At 39.7% G+C, this 14,228-nt stretch overlaps 1 protein-coding gene across 5 annotated transcripts in view; it reads left to right on the forward strand.

Annotated features, from left to right (window-relative positions):
• The window catches only part of arhgef12a (Rho guanine nucleotide exchange factor (GEF) 12a), a 69,766-nt gene that overhangs the window by 43,344 nt on the left and 12,194 nt on the right, over positions 1-14,228 (forward strand). For all 5 annotated transcript variants that reach the window (XR_008398196.1, XM_017490963.3, XM_017490964.3 and 2 more), the window contains exons 17-36: positions 212-349; positions 434-466; positions 942-1,056; positions 1,166-1,268; positions 1,475-1,660; positions 3,915-4,050; positions 4,969-5,004; positions 5,139-5,272; positions 5,448-5,594; positions 5,689-5,774; positions 5,870-5,995; positions 9,083-9,197; positions 9,964-10,064; positions 10,510-10,587; positions 12,204-12,279; positions 12,426-12,593; positions 12,673-12,760; positions 12,903-12,980; positions 13,119-13,198; positions 13,301-13,468. Coding sequence is in view for 4 of the 5 variants with exons in the window: in XM_017490963.3 (XP_017346452.2) it covers positions 212-349; positions 434-466; positions 942-1,056; positions 1,166-1,268; positions 1,475-1,660; positions 3,915-4,050; positions 4,969-5,004; positions 5,139-5,272; positions 5,448-5,594; positions 5,689-5,774; positions 5,870-5,995; positions 9,083-9,197; positions 9,964-10,064; positions 10,510-10,587; positions 12,204-12,279; positions 12,426-12,593; positions 12,673-12,760; positions 12,903-12,980; positions 13,119-13,198; positions 13,301-13,468 (2,192 nt within the window). In the remaining variant the exon portion in view is untranslated. The remainder of the gene's footprint in view (positions 1-211; positions 350-433; positions 467-941; positions 1,057-1,165; positions 1,269-1,474; positions 1,661-3,914; positions 4,051-4,968; positions 5,005-5,138; positions 5,273-5,447; positions 5,595-5,688; positions 5,775-5,869; positions 5,996-9,082; positions 9,198-9,963; positions 10,065-10,509; positions 10,588-12,203; positions 12,280-12,425; positions 12,594-12,672; positions 12,761-12,902; positions 12,981-13,118; positions 13,199-13,300; positions 13,469-14,228) is intronic.

The raw sequence follows: 14,228 nt of genomic DNA on the forward strand, positions 1-14,228 counted from the left end.
ATTAGCAGGGATGTATTCCTAATAAATTGACAAATGAGTGTGTAACACCGTTATTAATCTTGCACATAAAATGAGCAAAAGAAGCTCAAAATGGGGGGGGGGATCCATTTTCATTTGTATGGAAATTAATTGGAATTTAAATTTCCATTCCATGGCTGTGTTGAGCCGCGTTATTCTTTAATAATTTTACATTGTCTGTGTGTTCATGCAGACAGAAGCACAGTATGGGTCTGACCTTAGCTGAGGGAGAGAGAGCTCATCCAGACACAGAACAGTTAAAAGATGCCACTGCTCTGGAGAGAGAGAGATCCTGTGCTGAGAACATCCTAGCCAAAATAGACGACATTCTGTAAGAGTCACTTATAATACTATAAAGGCTAAACATCCTGCTTAAGACTGCTCTCCCTCTTAACCCGTCTGTTTTATGCAACAGGTTGTCCTCACTAGCTGCAGAAGAGGACAAATGGTGAGGAAAACCTTTCATGTCTACCTTGCACAAACATTTTAAAGACCGGGCATCTTATAATGAGCCAGTGGGCCATCTGTGCATGTTAATGGGAGATTGTGTATCAGGATCTTAAGTCAGAACTGTTTACTTACATTGTGGATGAAGGCAAAAGTACTGACACACAGGGAAACATGTGAGATGCCATCTGGCTCTAGCAGCTATGATTTAGTGAGAAAGAGTAATGGAGAGTGCAGTTGGGACATATGGTACAGTAAGACGAGCTTTATGGAGCAGAAGGATTTGGCCGCATGGAGCCTTCCATACCTAACAAGCTTGAAGCTAGCATATGGTATAGTAAATGAAGTAAATGAAGAACTAGAATGAGAGACCCAACTCTGCAAATATGAAGCATGATGATGTAGAGTCTCTCATTCTAGTTCTATAATGCGAGATGAGAATGTGTTGTGTAACAGGCTCATTCTCATTCCTGCAGTACCACAATACAATACGTGATCTACATCTACATGAAACACCTGGGTGTGAGAGGAAAAGAGCAGCGTAACCTAGAGTCCAAACGTGTGCGCATAAACTTCCTGCCCAAGATCAAAGTAGGTCTACGTCACTTTCTTTCACTCTTCCATGTTGGATTTCAAATTGAGCTTGTCTTTGGTTTCGAGGCATTCACTTGAAGGGTGTTTTTATTCTGGATATTTGCAGAAGAGCAGCAAACTGGAGAAAGAAGTTGAAGAAAAGGTGAAGAAGCCTCGTTTCAATATCCTTGTGCCTCAGCGTCGGCCAAGCCGCATTGAAACAACACCTGGTAATATCGATTACCATGTCCTGTTTACATTTTCTAACTGTAGTTTGGACTAATGTATTGCTGCTCAACTTTATTTTTAACTTTTTGGTTGATAAATTCTTTATGTACTTGAGCCAGTTTATTTTTTATTTTTCATTTGAATCAAATACTCTGCATATTCATCTTCAGTACTCTGCATCTGCATCCAAACATTTGTGTCTAAGCAGTAGGTCGCACCATGGATGGAAGCAAGCCAAAGCCTCAGAAGCAGCTCTCGCAACCAGCGATGGGAAAGTGTGAGGTAGACGGTGGGCGTTTACGGGGAAGCCAGTCGAGCGAAGGCTCAGACCTCATCAGCAACATTCCTCCCTACAGCCCTATCTCAGATACAGCCTTCAGAGACATAGACTGCAGTGAGTATTGAAATGCTACTAAAAAAATCACCCACGCTGGCAGCTTTACCTAGCGATTAGAGTTAAAATCACCTCCAGAAATATTGGCAACCCAAGTAAAGATCTTTTTTTTTAACGTATTTTTTGCATAATTAGCTTACAGTGTAAATACCCTGTATTTAACAACATTGAGTCTTCTCCTATAATGCTTGGTGAGATTAGAGACTACAGAGCAAGGAATCTGAGACCAGTCCTCAATACAAAATCTCTCCAGATTTCACCAGATAAACAAATTAAGAATCTAATTCTTCCCACATGTCTTCAGCATATAGCACATTTTGCTTTAAAAACAAATTGCCCTTGTCATTCCAGGACTTTTTTTTAGGGACTGTATAATGGGTTTGTTATCTATTTGTCTCATCAGCGATAGCCAACTCCAAACAGTGTTCCGCTATTGCAGCTGCAATCTCAGCTCCTATTTCCCTCCAACCAGCTGTATGAGCTTATCTTTCTACATCTGACTAGTATGAAAAGTAATACAGAACAGAGCTGAAAGAGCTTTGTGTACATAGCGATTGATTCCACTGAGAACACTGATACTACCTCTAGGCTACAATAAGCCGTGCATTGTGTTTGAATTAACAAAACACTGGCTTTGTGTCACAAACCCTGTCTATATTAAACTATCTGGGGTTTTTTTTAATGGAAATATTATGCTCTTGGTGAGATGCTGCTTTAGTCCAGGATTTTATTTGATCCATAACACCACTGGCATTATTCGCATACTCTCCTGCGCTTTTCTCCATCAGTAGGATGTAAAAATATTCTGGGACACGTACAGCAGCATGGAGATGTTAGACCGATAGATGAGCTGTCAGTTTCTCTATAATACTTTACGCCATTGCTGTGAGCTGTGAAAACGATGACTTTGGATTTTAAAATGTTTACTAATCTAGAACATCCAGAAGACTGGCATGCAGCTAAACTTTTTGGTAATAAGTAATTAGGTAAAATTTACTCATAAAGCACAATTAAACCAATGTTTGCTGACCAAAGTACTTTATTTAAACACTGTTTTCCACCAATTACTGCGCTCCATGGCTTTAGATAATAACATATGCACATGCAGTTGGGTCCATAAATATTTAGACTGTGGCAAATTTATTGTTGTACACTTAAGGGTGTTTATAACAATCAAGGAATTACAGCACTTTTTATGTTTGCCCCATCCCCCACCCTCTTTTTTTTAAGGGACTAAAAGTAAATGGGCACACAATCATTAATTAAATTGTAATTTTTAATACTCTGCTGCAAATCCTTTGAAGTCCTGGTGAAGTCAGGAGCTCGACATCACCAGACACTGAGTTTCATCCATGTTGATGCTCTGCCAGGCCTTTTACTGCAGCTGTCCTCAGTTCTTGCTTGTTATTGGACGCCCTAATTTGGATGGGGCTTCTTTGTCCAGGTTATTGTCCATCTGCACTGTGAAGCATCATCCAATGGGTTTTGAAGCATTGGGCTGAATTTGAACAGATATTATAGCCCTGTACACTTCAAAATTCATCCTGCTGCTTTTGTCAGCAGTCACATCATCAATAAATACAGCATCAATAAAGGGAATCAGTTCCATACACACCCTTGCCATAAGATGAAGTGGTATGCGTTGGATCATGAGCAGTTCTTTCCATTCTCCATGCTCTTTTCTTCCCATCATTCTGGTACAAGTTTATGAGGCAAATAAAAAGTGCTGTATTTCCTACACTGGTAAGCTGATTTGGATGTGAATATCCTCAAATAAAATCTGAAAGTCTGTACTTCATATTCTTTATTTAATGTCAACTCCAATATACTGTGTTCGACAAAGTCAAAGTAACTTATATCCATAGACCATACTTATACACACAAATTATATATACACATACAGTATGGATTCAACCATTTCCAGAGGCAATGGAATAAAAGTATGTTTTGAGTTATGATTTAGAAAATGACACAGAAGATGCAGATAGATTTGAAGGCTACATGAGGGGTTTTTGAAATCCAAGCAGTAATAAGGAAATGCATTATTGTAAACATCACATCACCTCATGCTGTACTGCCCCCACGATATACATTATGGTGGTATTGCCCTGTGAATGTTTGTTTCTAATGTACACAATTGACATGCAAATAAAATTAGGGTGCCCAATGCAGCCACCTTGCATACACATATGTTAATAAGGCCAACTTGTTTAACTGTGAGCAATCTTTTCTTTTTTTCATTTTTCAACTAAAGGTGTGAACCCATCCTCTGTGCTCCATGGGTTGACTGATGTTATTCAGGTTGGGGAAGGGCTGGACATGACATACCCCCCATGCGATTACCTCCCCTACAACGTGGAGCATCTTGATGAGGACAGAGACGGAGACAGGTACACAATCAGGAATCTCACTCTGCTCTGTTCCATGCAGTCTCAGTCTGCACTGAATTTAAATACATTTTCTATATACTTGTCACAATATATGGGATGATCTCCAATAAATCTTGGCCAAATTCTATAACAGACTGCGATAATGTCAGATTATAACAATGAAGAGTCTGCTAAAGTCATCAGTCATGTGTTTCGGGTTGGTGCAGGAAATGAGCTCGCATAAACAGAAATAAGCACAATGTACGATGAAAGCACGATGTAAGAGAACTTTGAGTGTCTAGAAAAGGGCTGTATAAATGTAACTGTAATTTAAATAAGCCCTCTGTAATACTAGCAAAGTTATGCTTAGAGAAAAAAAAATTAAAGTCAATAAAAGGATCTTGGACACATTCCTAAAAGCTGTAATTTATTCTCTTTTTTTCTACATCCTTTTTTTCACCCTGTCGTGATCTAACTATGACAAGACATTAAATAGACCCGTCTGCCAGAGTTCATTTAACTCCTGTTGTTTTAAATCTAACATTGCCCTTACGTTTCACCTTTTGCCACGACCATATTTGTAGCCGTCCTATGAGTCTCGTGTTATTCTATGCCCTCTTCCAAATGGTGGATTTTAGACAAGCGTAGCAGCACTCCCACTGAGATTTTCATCAAAACATTTCTGACACTGCCAGAACTTTGGTCAGCTTCATTATGCTTTCCAAAGCCACTGATCTCAACTCATGATCAAAGGATCCTTTTACAATGTGTGATTTTTGTCTGTGACAGCAAACTAGGCGGAAAATCATACAGTGTAAAGTAATCTGCAAAATTAGAATTGGGCAAATCAGATCTAAGTCTTCTGGATGTAACGGAGAGGAATAAGTAGGTGGTGGTGTTGTTGCTGCTATTATGGTTTTGGGTTTTTTTTTCTTCCAGATTTGTGGATGTGGGCACACCTAAACTCAGCAGAAGGTAATCCTGCTGCATGCCAGTTTCTATGTCAACATAAAATTTTTGACTTTTGTCCACTGCACTATGCCTGCACTCCTGTTGTTCAAGACCTCTCTTTCATGTTCATCATCTTTCATTCTTTATTTATCTGTCAGGCTAGAGGAGACACTGAGTGAGGACGATGGTGTTTACTCTGACATGGACCCTCCAAACTGGCAGCAGCTTGTGAAAATGGAGGTTCTAGCTGAACTGACGCCCCAGGAGATCAAGAGACAGGAAGTTATTAATGGTAGGGCTGGTAACATTGCAGTACGTGAACCTACTGTAACACTGATTTAAGGAACATTTTGAAACGTACTGAGGACACACTGAATTTGTATTACATATGAAGAATTTTCTGGAAGACCACAAAAGTAACTTTATTTTGAGAAAGTAATAAAGTCTACATTTTTTCATGGCCTCAGAGCTGTTCTACACGGAGCGTGCACACGTGCGCACGCTGAAAGTCCTGGACAATGTCTTCTACCAAAAGTTGACCCGTGACAGCATATTACCACCTGCCGACATCAAAAACATCTTCAGCAACCTGGAGGAGATCATCCAGCTCCATGGTACCAAACACACCTGATTATATGAGTACATTCATACATCCACCATACCTATTCTCACTCCTTTTTCCATGTAATCTTCTACACTTTCCTTCAGTGATGATTTCAGAGCAGATGGCAGCCATACGTAAAAGGAATGAAACGTCAGTGGTTGACAAAATTGGAGATGATTTGCTGTCTTGGGTAAGTGCAAGGTTTTTACAAGGAGTAGAAAGGAGTGTGACGAAGTTTCAGTGTGGAATCTGTCCTGTTAAACCCTGCTTGAATTCTTTATCCAGTTCAGCGGAGAGGAGGAGGAAAAGATGAAACATGCAGTAGGCACCTTCTGCAGCAACCAGCCCTTTGCTCTGGAGCTCATCAAGAGCCGGCAAAAGAAGGACCAGCGCTTCCTAACCTTCATGCATGTAAGGGTGACACACACACACACCCAGTTTACCATGGTGGCACAGCAGGTAGCTTTGCTGCCTCACAGATCCAGAGTGACATTAAGACTGGGTTTGATTTGCATTGAGAACAGGGCCGGTCAATCCATTAGGCGTCATAGGCAGCCATCTAGGGCGTCACCATATTTGGGGCTCCGCCCCACTGAATCCAACTAACAGTACTGAGCCACATTTAACGTTCCTCATGTTTTTTATTACCTCAGAAAAGTTTGTTTGGTCAAATTGGTTAGTTGGCGCCCCCTAGTGCTGATGTAAATAAGCAGCAGTGTGTCAAGGCTGTATTAAGTGCAACATGACACTAATCATTTTATAAAATTAAAATGTACATCATACTAATCAGTCATCACTGTGAAGTGTGAGCAAGTGTCAGTGATGATTTAGTTTTTTTGTTTGTTTGTTTGTTTGTTTTTTTTATATAGCATTATGGAGGATAATGATCGTGGCATTATTTTTATGCTAATGCTGCTGACGTATTACCTGCTGGTAATTTCGCCTAGGGCACCAAATGGGCTAGGACCGGCATTGATTGAGAACCAAGCTCACCAATGTTTGTTCTTGCTGTCGGCCTGTTTGTGATGGAAATGAAAAAGCAGGAACCTTTGCTTGACATTTGAATAAGGCCTTCTAGAAAACACCTTTTTTCTGTTAGCTTATTTGTTTTGAATCTGAACCTAGTGCAGCTCACTGACTCAGAGTTTTTTCTAAAAGTGTTTGTTTATTTTGTTGAGATTGTTCTAGTGGAAAATATATAAATCTACATCACAGGAATGAACATTTGGAAGGTTATGTGAATTGTTTATAATTTAAGCACTTTGAAGAGCTCATGTGGGAGATTCAGCCAGAAATTCTGGACAGTTTTACCCGTGGTGTGTTATGTGCATCTTTTTTTCCCCCGAATGCCAGTTTTATCATTTGTCAAACAGACTAAACTGAAGAACAGGCACTCCACTCCACTTCCCACTAACCATTTAACAAACATAAATAAATAATTCTACCAAGAATTTATTTTATTTTATTTTTTTAATCTAATATAGGGCTGCAACTAACAATTATTTTCATAATTGATTAATCTGCCAATTATTATTTTTTAATTAAAAAAATAGGGGATAACAAACTTACAATACCATTTTTGCATTTATTTAAAATAAAATCCATAAACTGTTAGAAATATAAACTTCAGGAAAAAAAAACTTCACATTAACACAAATTTTTGTCCAATATTATTTATATATATATATATATATATATATATATATATATATATATATATATATATATATATATATATATATATATATATATATATTAGTTTATATTATATATAAGTATTTATGCATTATTTTTTTTGGATGCACAAAAAATCACTGATAATTAAACTATAGTCCTAAATTAGTAATAAAATCTCACTTTCACTGCACCTCACCTTACAGTTTCTTTTACTCACTGCCTTTAGGCATATTGTTTTACTTGTTTACTTTGACTGTACCATTTTAGTTAGACATTACAGATCTTACTTGTGCTCCCACTGTTTATCACCACGTCTGCATCGCGAGTGAGGAGAAACGTGGCCTGGTTACAAATAGTATTCACGTGAAATAAGTGCCGTGAAATAATTCACAGCATTTAATATAAAATGCTCTCCTCCCTTAGAGGACGCACACTTTTTCCCTCCGTCACTTGACATTTACGCCTCTGCCTGATGGTGACTGAGGTCATGTAGAGCATAAACCATAACGTTGACATAAACAGTAAACTAAATAAAGTCATTGTCGTTGACTCTGGGTATCTGCTAAAGTTAGCAGCGTCACATTACGTACGTATGATGTCATGTGCCACTGACTGGGAAACAACTTATACTTCCGGTAAGTAAATAAAATGCTAACGTTCCATTTGAGACTCTATTACCTTTCTAAAATTCACACCCTAGACGGTAGAGTATACAGTGCATAGTGTAAGTGTATAGTACATCATTTGGGACACAACTTTAGTATGTACTCTGATGCATGCTTGCAGAACAGATGGAACACAATGAGTAAATGAGTCCCGTGCTGCGCGCAGACCAAGTAATCGGAGATTAGTTGACAACGATTTTCATAATCGATTATTGCAGATTTTATCGATTAGTTGTTGCAGCGCTAATCTATAGTATTTTCTCTTAAAAATGTAGCAAAAATGTCGACACTTTGAATGCAAATAGATGTTCATCCCTTTTTGCAATCCAGTTGAAGTTTTTTTTCAATCTTCAACTGTCCAGTTTGGGTGAGCATGTGCTCACTGTAGCCTCAGATTCCTGTTCTTGACTGACAGGCATGGACTCCAGTGTGGTCCTCTGCTGTTGTAACCGATGCGCCTCAAAGTTTGACACGTTGTGCACTCTGAGATGCGTTTCTCCTCATTAAGGTCGTAAAGAGTGATTGAGTTACTCTAGCTTTTTCGTCAGCTTGAACCAGTCTGGCCATTCTCCTCTGATTTCTCTCATCAACAAAGTGTTTCCTCCAAAAGAACTTTCACTCACTGGATGTTTTTTTGGGGGTTTTTTTGGCACCATTCTGTATAAACTCTAGAGACTGTTGTGTGGAAAAACCCAGGAGATCAGCAGTTTCTGAAATCTGGCACTAACAAACATTCCCTGGTCAGAGTTACTGAGATATCAAATAATTTTTCCATTCTGACATTAACGGTAATTTTGCTGTGAAGCATTAAGCTTTTGACCTGTATGATTTTATACATTGCACTGCTGCCACATGATTGGATAATTGCATGAATGAGCAGCTGTACAGACGTTACTATTCCGGTTCCTGTTCCTGGCCAGTGAATGTATTTCAAAACTTAAAAATATCACTAACTGCATCTGTTATTCAGATTATATACAAATGTTTCATTTAGAGATCAGTTCTATCAATCAGTCACTGCAAGAGATATTTTCAAATGAGCCCTGATAGGCAGACAAAATGTGTGCTTTTTTTGTGGCATAGTTTGGTATGTTTTTTTTGTCATTTACTAGCATTGTTTTCCTGAATTAGGAGTTAGAGTTTTCTCTGTGTGCAGGAGGCAGAGAGTAATCGGATGTGCCGGAGGCTGCAGCTGAAGGACATCATCCCTGCCGAGATGCAAAGACTCACCAAGTACCCATTACTGCTGGAGAACATCGCCAAGTACACCGGTACCACAGCATTAATATGTATTTGTATAGAAACACATATATTCTTCACACTTGTATTATTGTAGCACTCACAGAAATATTCATTCTTACGTAAATTACACAAATACCCGTACTTAGATTCTCCATGCACAACTGTATTTCTCTTGCAGACAGAGTGTATATTTCTCTTCTCACTCGCACACATATGCAGTCCTTTCACACACATACATGCATGCATACAAACTAACTAATTTTAATGCAGCTTCATACCCCTCTGTGTATAGTGCTATCTCTCTGTGTATGGTGTGATGCATTTAGAGCGGTGTGAGTGATTGCTATGTCCTTCTTCTGGCCTCCTCCTCTGTTTTGACCGCCAGCAGTGGGAAGGGCTGCCAGAGGACTCACCCGCCCCAGACACACTCAGCCATTTCCAGTGCAGCTCTCAGTAATGAGGTTTATTCGGTGCTGGCACTGGCTGTTAGCCAGGCAATTCTGAATTACAAATGGGCTGAGGTTTTTTTTTTATTATTAATTCAGAATTTACTTAAAGAAGCTGTTATGGAGCATTTAAATTGGCCCGCTCGCTTTCCTGAAAGTGCCACAATGGACGTAATGTAAAATGTGCAATTAAGAGATACTAATGTATCTAAGCCTGGGAATTAACTCTCTTTAGGCAATTTGCTCATGCATTAGGGAAAAATGAGCCACTTGGCAGCCCTGGTTGTTCTTAAAAAAAAACAAAACAAACCTGTTTCTCCTGTGTGTCCATCTATCCGTCTGTGTCCAGGGGATGCAGAGGAGAAAGATAAGGTGAGGAAAGCGGCTGATTGCTGTCGCAAGATCCTTAACCACGTTAACCAAGCAGTGAAGGAGTCAGAAAATAAACAGGTAATCACTTTGACCTGATTGAGTTGCCAATCCTAACTTTCTTCACCGAACCTCTGCAAGCACATCACTAGGTTAACCCTGAAATGTTGCTCAGATAGTAGACAATATCTCTCACTTTGGGCCTCTACTCTTGCTTCAGCAACCACTTTTTGGATTTTTCTGACTGTTCCAAATAGACAAACCTATCAAATTATTCTGTGAATCACATTTTTATGAGACAAAGTTGCTCAAAGTTAGAGGAGGAAAGTTAACTGAGCCATTTCAGACACTTCTGTATATTAAATCCTAAGATTGTACTGTACAGTGTATTATTTCCTGTTTGTTGGCCTTGTCTTTAATCCCCCTTTCCATGTTTAACCATATCATACGTGGTTTTGTATTTAAGTTTGTTGGATCTATTATGTCTCACTGGTGAAATGTTTTTGTGGTGCTATAAATTATTCAGCATCTGGAAGACTACCAGAGACGCCTGGACCTCTCCACTCTGAAGCAGAGTGAGAATCCTCTCATTTCCGAGTTTAAGGTCAGTCATGTTAAACTGAGTTTGCTTGAAGTCCACAATATGAACCTGATATTTAATCCACACCTGCCAACCTTCATGCGTTTTGCATAGGAGCATCACATTTTAACATCAGAGTATGCTGGTACAAGTTGCATGCAAAAACATGGCAAAAGAAAGGTCTTCTTTTGCCAATAAAAATGGGAGATGACTGAAATGACGTATGAATCTGGAATAATTGGCAATACAGTGAGTGTGAATTCTGTGGTATTAACAGACACTTCTGGAAGCTACATTTCCCCCTGATGGCCTGTAAACTTAACAGAAAAGCGTTCAACATATCTTCTGGAGATCACAAGTTTGAATCACAGCAATGCTACAAAAGCCTGTAGACAGGAAACAGGGGAACAAAATTAGCCATGCTCGCTGTGTGGGAGTTTTCAATCTGATTATCTGTGAGCTCATTCATGTGGAAGAGGGTGGCTTGCGCTTTCCTCTAAGCATGATGCAGCATGAGTAGCAGTTTGAAAAGTCATGGTTGGCTGGCTTCACCCCATATGTTCACCCTAAACCCTCCTCATTTGGTAGCTGCCATAGGAAAGCTGGGAATTGGCCAAAGCTAAATTAGAGAGAAAATGGGGGAAATCAGTAAAAACAGTGAACTATATTTATTAAGAATGAGCCAAAATCTTGGCCACTGAAAGTTTCAGATGAAAAGGGTCAAAAAAAGGGCAATTTCAGGTTTGATCAATGATGGCAATTTGATCAAAATAGAACATTGTGAACAGCAGCAGATCAACAGTGAAAAATGTCAGCCATTTATGAAACTACAAATTTTTCCTTTCCTGGGTTGGCAGGACTGTTAATCATGTGAAAAGTGCGAACATTGGAATGAAGTTTTGCTAATTTTAGACCACATTATATATTATTACCATATTTATATATATATATATATATATATATATATATATATATATATATATATATATATATATATATATATATATATATATATAGGGCACACGGTGGCTTAGTCATTAGCACGTTCACCTCACACCGCCAGGGTTTAAGGCCCTTTTCCCGCCGCTGCCCTGAGTGTGTGTGTGAGTTTGCATGTTCTCCCCGTGCTGCGGGGGTTACCTCCGGGTACCCTGCTCTCCTTCCCAGTCCAAAGACTTGCATGGTGGGCTGATTGGCATGTCCAAAGTGTCCGTAGTGTATGAATGGGTGTGTGAATGTATATGTGATTGTGCCCTGTGTTGGATTGGCACCCTGTCCAGGGTGTACCCCGCCTTGTGTCCCATGCCCCCTGGGATAGGCTCCAGGTTCCCCGTGACACTGAAGGATACAGTAATCTGTGCAGAAAATGGAAGGATATGGATGTGTATATATGTGTGTGTGTGTGTATATGTATGTGTGTGTGTGTGTGTGTGTGTGTGTGTGTGTGTGTGTGTGTGTGTATATGTATATGTGTGTGTGTGTGTGTGTGTGTATATATATATATATATATATATATATATATATATATATATATATATATATATATATATATATATATGTATATGTATATATGTATATGTATGTATGTATGTATATGTGTATGTGTGTATAATATAACAACAAAATTTTCGTCTTTTCAGAATCTAGATCTCACCAAGAGGAAGTTGATTCATGAAGGACCACTGACCTGGAAACTGAATAAAGACAAGACAGTTGGTATGGCACCAAGAGAGATTAGTATTATCTAGTGTTATCTATTTCTAATGATGTCAGTTTATGATACATGTATATTTAAGATATACAGTAGGTACTATTTGGTGACATAGTTTGGGCATGTGTGTGTGTTTTTTTTTTTTTAACAGAGTTATACACATTGCTTCTTGAGGACATCCTGGTGCTATTGCAGAAGCAAGACGAGAGACTCGTTCTGAAATGCCATAGTAAGAACCGTGCTGGCTCGGCCGACACGCAGCACATCTTCAGCCCTGTCATCAAACTCAATACTGTACTGGTGCGCTCAGTGGCCACAGGTGAGGTCTTTTATATACACACACGCACACACCCCAAAGTGAGGAATGGTGCCAATTTACACTGTCCTTCCAAAAACAGACAACAGGTCCTTCTTTGTGCTCTCCATGTCGGATAACGGAGCTCAGATCTATGAACTGATGGCCCAAACAGTGTCTGAACAGAGAATGTAAGTACTGAGACTGCCATTTGTCCACTTCGGATTTTTTTTTCTTTCACCACTTTTTATTTTCTATCTCATCTTTTCTCCATCTCTCTTTCCCCAACAGCACCTCCTAATTTCATTCTCTCATTTATTTTTTCTCCTTTAGATGGCAGAGGCATATCATTCAGCGAGCAGAGGCAATGAAGTCCAGGCCACACAGTGTCATTCCCTTGCCTCAGTCTGGGTAAGTGCCCACTTTCTCTCCTCTCCTCACCACTCTGTTCATTGCAAGCTTCCAAGACAAAGTATGCAGCAACTCACACTTTTCACTATTCACTCCAAATGAAAAGTCACATTCAAACTGTATTTTAACTTTTCTTAGAGGGGAGAGAAGTGGAGTCGGAGTTGGAAAACCTGCCAAAGCTCCAGAGCGTGAGTGTTCTAGCAATGCTCAGGCCTCAGGTAACTCTAGCTTTTTTTTTTTTTTGTCTTTTTGTTTGTCAGTGATCCTGGCCTCTATTATCCCCAGTCACCATGTGTGTGGTCTGGACATTGTGTTTTCAGGTAAAGCCCATGATGCAGCATCTGATCGTGCCGCCAACAATGAGGAGCAGGAGCAAATTCGGGCACATGGCCATGATGAAAGCTCTTATCCAGAGCCGGAGCTGTTGGCTGGCTGTGACACAGACTTTCCATCCTCTTCCTGCAGAGCCGACGAAGCTCTGAAAACATGTGAGTAACTGTCGTATATATTGGAGAAGGACTAGAGACTACAATTCCCATCAGCCACTGCACCTAGTCACATTTTTTGTTTCACCTGATTCACGGATTTGATTCATTAGCACGTGTGTGTGTGTATGTAGTTACATTCTTCATTGCACTGGTTGTTTTGCGTTCTTTGGTCTGTCTATTTGTATCATGTTGTGCTCGCTCTTGTTTCATGTTTCTGGTGTCGTTATCTTTGTACCTTGCCATGTGTTACAGATTTCTTGTTTTATGTTTTGTTTTGTACATTATTAAACGTTCCACTTTAGCTCCTGCGTTTGTATCTGTCTCCACCTACAAACCTGACAGTAACATGCGCTCCCACTCTGGCAGACACTCTTCACCAATCCAACCTGCTCCATCAGAACTTCAGCAAGCCCACCACTCTCGCAGAAAATTTTACCAGTCCTGCCTGCCCTCACAGAACTTTTGACCAATCCCAACTTTTCTTTCTGAAGATTTGACCAATCTCACCAACTTCCAGAGAAAGTTTGACCAATTCCACCCATTCCCACAGAAAGTTTGACCAGTCTCACCCACTCCTGCAGATAGTTTGATCAATCCAACCTGTTCCTGCAGAAAGTTTCACCAATCCTGCCTGCCCTCTGCAGAAATTTTGACCAATCCCATCTGCTCCTTCAGACATTTTGACCAGTCCAACCCACTCCCGCAGAAAGTTTGACCAATCCCACCTGCTCCTTCAGAAGTGCTGAAAAATCCTATCGAC

Source organism: Ictalurus punctatus, chromosome 17, assembly GCF_001660625.3.
Source record: "Ictalurus punctatus breed USDA103 chromosome 17, Coco_2.0, whole genome shotgun sequence".
Taxonomy (NCBI): Eukaryota; Metazoa; Chordata; class Actinopteri; order Siluriformes; family Ictaluridae; genus Ictalurus; species Ictalurus punctatus.